At 35.7% G+C, this 4,579-nt stretch overlaps 1 protein-coding gene across 1 annotated transcript in view; it reads right to left on the bottom strand.

The window, feature by feature from the left end:
- Positions 1 to 4,579, bottom strand: part of Trdn (triadin) — a 413,724-nt gene that overhangs the window by 47,779 nt on the left and 361,366 nt on the right. Inside the window, exons 24-26 of the mRNA XM_031380731.1 lie at positions 3,922 to 3,951; positions 1,632 to 1,658; positions 1,223 to 1,270 (exon numbers count right to left, since the gene is read on the bottom strand). Of these exons, the coding sequence (XP_031236591.1) occupies positions 1,223 to 1,270; positions 1,632 to 1,658; positions 3,922 to 3,951 (105 nt within the window). The remainder of the gene's footprint in view (positions 1 to 1,222; positions 1,271 to 1,631; positions 1,659 to 3,921; positions 3,952 to 4,579) is intronic.

Genomic DNA, 4,579 nt, shown 5'->3' with positions numbered 1-4,579 from the left:
TCAGAAATCCACCTGCCTCTGCCTCCCAAGTGCTGGGATTAAAGGCGTGCGCCACCACCACCTGGCTCAGTATAGCTTTTAACTAGGAGATTCTAGAATTGTATTTCTTTATTTCTGTCAATGAGACAGCCATTCTGATCTCTGCATTCTATTGCCTTCATCTTACTACTCTTGTATTTTCTTATATTTAGGTCTCTCTCACACACATACATATATATGTGTGTGTGTATGTATGTATGTGTGTGTGTGTCTGCAGCATGCACACACACATGTGTGACATGACATGGTCTCATGTAGTTCAGACTAGTTTTAAACTTGCCAAATACCTGAGAATGCCATTAAATTACTATTCTTCTTGCTTCCAGCTACCAAGTATTGGGATTACAGGCATATGCATATGACACCACAGCCTGTGAGATTTCATATTTTAAAAGCACAGATGAATCAAGTCAAACTGACTCAAATCCACTATATATGAACTTTCTCACATGCAATTTCAAAATGTAAGCAAACGGTTTCCTATTGTTTTCATTTAAACAATATTTTTAACTTTTCAAAGAACTCTGCCTACACATATTCACAAGATGAGTAGCATTTCATGGGATGCCTAGATTGATGGATAATATTCTATGCAGTAACTGAAAATGAATTTCTTACTAGAAATTTTTATTCTTGAATAAAATCTAGCTTTTAAGTTGTTTCTGTAAGTTCTACATCTTTATCATCATGGTATGTCATTTTACTTATAATTTCTCTGAACCCCAAGGGAAGGAGGGTTAGAGTAGAAAAGAAAAAGGGAACCAAGGATGTAGGACAGATGTGCACTTACTCAATGTTCTTGGAATGGAGAACTCTAAGGGGATGGGAAGAAATCTAAAACACAATTTCAGACGCCCGTCTTATCTTAGGTAGTAACAGGTAAATCAAATGAAGAACCCATTTACCTGAGTGCTGACTGGATGCTCTTTGTGATTGATAAGCCCAGGTTTGTTGGGCAATGCAGGCAGGCTGTCTATTCGAATCCTACCATTAAACTCTCAGCTCAGCCAATAGTGGGATAATAACTAAGATTGGAAATGGTCTTTAGAAGCTGATGACTTGAGTCAGTTACTTGAGGCATGAGTTATCACAATTGATTTTAGATCTGACTCCATAATCTTCCTTTTGGTATAAGTAGGACAGTGTGAGACAACTAGATGCAGTAATATCACCTAAGAAATACCTGGTTTACCATGAGGAATAACTTGCTCTGGTCTGGTGATGTTCTGTTCTGAAAGTAATAAAAAAAATGATGTTTCAGATATTTTTAAGTTTTCTAATGTATTATACAAGAGTATTCACTATGACTTAGGCCAATGATTTATAAAATTGAAAATAATAAATGTGACAATAGGAATAAAAGATTCTAAGACTTTGGGCTATCCAGTATCATATTAAAGTCCCAAAGGCTTTGTTTTGGGAAAACAATATACATAAAACTTTATTTACATGGAACCTATAATTTTCAAATCACAGACGTTTTTCGTAAAGCAAAAGTATTGAAGCAAGATTAAACTTTACAATTTTAGAAATGAAAAACGCTTTTTAAAGAGATTATATTTGAACATTACAGAGGAAACCAATGTACATACTGCGTGTTTGGCCTTTGTCAGATGATACTGGAAGGATAAGAAGTTAATCAGTTACTTGATAAATACACTATTTTAAAACAACTAATGTAAGTTCTAAATGGTATTATATATAACTAGATTTTGAAGGCTCTCTTTTTATTGCTGGACTAGTGATATGGTACATGTGCTTAATCACCATCAAACCAAAGCTTACTCCTCATAATCCACAGGATGGAAGGAGTGAGTCAATTCCAAGAAGTTGTCCAATGTTGGACCTCAATGTACTACCCTTGGCATGAGTATATCCATGTACACTCTCTGTCTCTGTCTGTACCTCATCTCTCTCTAAAGAAATAAATGTAGTTTAAAAAATAACATTGAAGTCTTGTAAACAATACTTTCCTCTAGTAAACAAACAATAACATCAGGAAATAAATCATAAAAGGGTTAGATAGACATTTATATACTTCGTTGCATGCAAATATATTATTTATAAGAGCATCTAGATACAAGTTATGACTAGCTGCAAGACCTTGTGAGGAGCGCAGCAACATGACAAAGCTAGACACATATCTAGATTTGAATTCTTAGATTAGGTTAATGGGAAAGATTTTACTATATCACTTCTCATAATAAAGGAATACCTTCCATAGGGCTTGAGGACTTTTATAAACCTGCCTAGGGCCAGTAGCTAGTAGGTACCTCAAGGAGGGCTTAATCATGACATAAACTAAAAGAGCTCACTGTGCTTTTTGGTCAACATTACTGGTTAATAAAAGTATATACTTAGTCTAGGATGATTTCTTTATAGAATTATTGAGAGTTCATAAAAAATTAGATACATTGTAGAATTCTAGTCTAAGATTTGTTAGCCTGAAAATATTGAAAAGCTATTTGTATGGACTTGGCCTTTTGAACCATCTCCATAACTACTGTATTGAGGATAGCACTTGTCATGCTGTATGCCTCTATAATGATGAAAGGAACAGTGGTGTGTTCAATCAATCCTTCACAAGAATCTTCATGGGGTCTAGCCATTGCTCTTCTCATACCTAAATAGCCCATGATTTTGTGAATTTGTGACAATGGTGATTATTGATGAAAATAAAATAGCAAAAGTGACAAGGATAATATTTGATTTCAAATAACCCAGAAGAATAAATTCTAACTTCTGGCTTCATTACCAAGTTTAACATAAAGCAGTGGTTCTCAACCTGTGAGTCATGACTCATTTGGGGGTTGAATATCAGATATTTACATTATAATTAATAAGATTAGAAAATTACAGTTCTGAAGTAGCAATGAAATAATTGTATTGTTGTGGTCACCACAATGTGAGGAACTGTTTTAAAATGTATTAAGCAGGTTGATAACCCACAGATATAAAGACATACTATAGACATATTTTGCCAACTGGAATTCTAGATTTCACTTCAGTACTGTGAAATATTATAGGACATTAGAAAGGAAAAAATTATAAGGAACTTAGAGTCTTTAAATATGTGGGTAGCCAGTAATATTTTCAATTCCAGCATGAGGGAAGTATGAATTTGGGCAAAAATGTGACACTATTTTTCTAATTTGTTTATTTATTTATTTACAACCAAAACACTGCCCCCTCCTAGTCTACTTCCCTCTCAGAATCTCCTCCCCCATTCCTTCTCACCTTCTCTTCTGAGAGGGTGCTTCTCCTGTATCCCCCCATTCTGGTGTATCATGTTTCTGCAGGGTTAAGCATATCCTCTCCCTCTAGGCCAGACAAGGCAGCCCTATTAATGATACTCTGTTATGCTTACAGACAGAAGCCTAGCATAACTGTCCTCTGAGAGGCTCCACTCAGCAGCTGGTTAAAATACGTAGAATTAAGTTTGGGACTCTTATGGAAAAGTCAGGGAAGGATTGTGGGAACCAAAGGGATAGGAACTCCATAGGAAGACCAACAGATCACTTGACCTGGACACTTCAGGGCTCTCAGATACTGAGCCACCAACCGAAGTGCATACATGGGAGGACTGAGGCCCCAGGCACATAAGTAGCACATGTGCAGTTCAGTTTCCATGTGGGTGCTGTCCCTAAAGCTGTTGCCTGTCTTTATAATTCTTTGCCCAAATGGGCTGCCTTGTCTGGCCTCAGTGGTAGAGGATGCATTTAACCCTACAGAACTTGATGTACCAGGGTTGGGGAATACCCAGGGGGCCACACCTTCTCAGAGGATTAGGGGAGAATGTTAGGGACTCTATGATCAGGCATGTGATCAGGTTGTAAAATGAATGAATAGATAAATTAATGGAAGAGAATAAAATATTGTCACCTAGTTTTGCTTCCTTTTTCACTTGTGGCTCTGCAAAGAGAAAGAAAAAAAAACAGAAAAAAAATTCTAAAATGTAAACTAAAGCAAAATTATCATTTCTAATAATTTGTATTCATCTCCATAAAAATGAAGAATTTTGCTAATAATCCATTTTTATGGTGCTTTGTTAAAGAAAGATTATTAATCACAGTAGTTAAAAACTCACTATATGCTTGTCATTAGGCTGTTGTTTTTAAAATGAACAGATACTTGAGAGTTGATTTAAACCCAAATTGTCACCTTAATTTCAAGCTACCTATTAGAAATAGTTCCAAAATAGCGTTACACAAATCATTTTAATAACAAAATTAGAAGAAATTGTTTCAATCTAACAGATATCTTAGTAATTAAGAAATTCAGGTATGTTATGGTTTGTATATATCCCCTAAGGATGTTATGGTGTGTATGTATCCCCTAAGGATGTTATGGTGTGTATGTATCCCCTAAGGATGTTATGGTGTGTATGTATCCCCTAAGGATGTTATGGTTTGTATGTATCCCCTAAGGATGTTATGGTATGTATGAATCCCCTAAGGATGTTATGGTGTGTGTGTATCCCCTAAGGATGTTATGGTGTGTATGTATTCCCTAAGGATGTTATGGTGTGTATGTATCCCCT

Source organism: Mastomys coucha, unplaced genomic scaffold (assembly GCF_008632895.1).
Source record: "Mastomys coucha isolate ucsf_1 unplaced genomic scaffold, UCSF_Mcou_1 pScaffold2, whole genome shotgun sequence".
NCBI lineage: Eukaryota > Metazoa > Chordata > Mammalia > Rodentia > Muridae > Mastomys > Mastomys coucha.
This window is presented reverse-complemented; position numbering and strand designations above follow the sequence as displayed.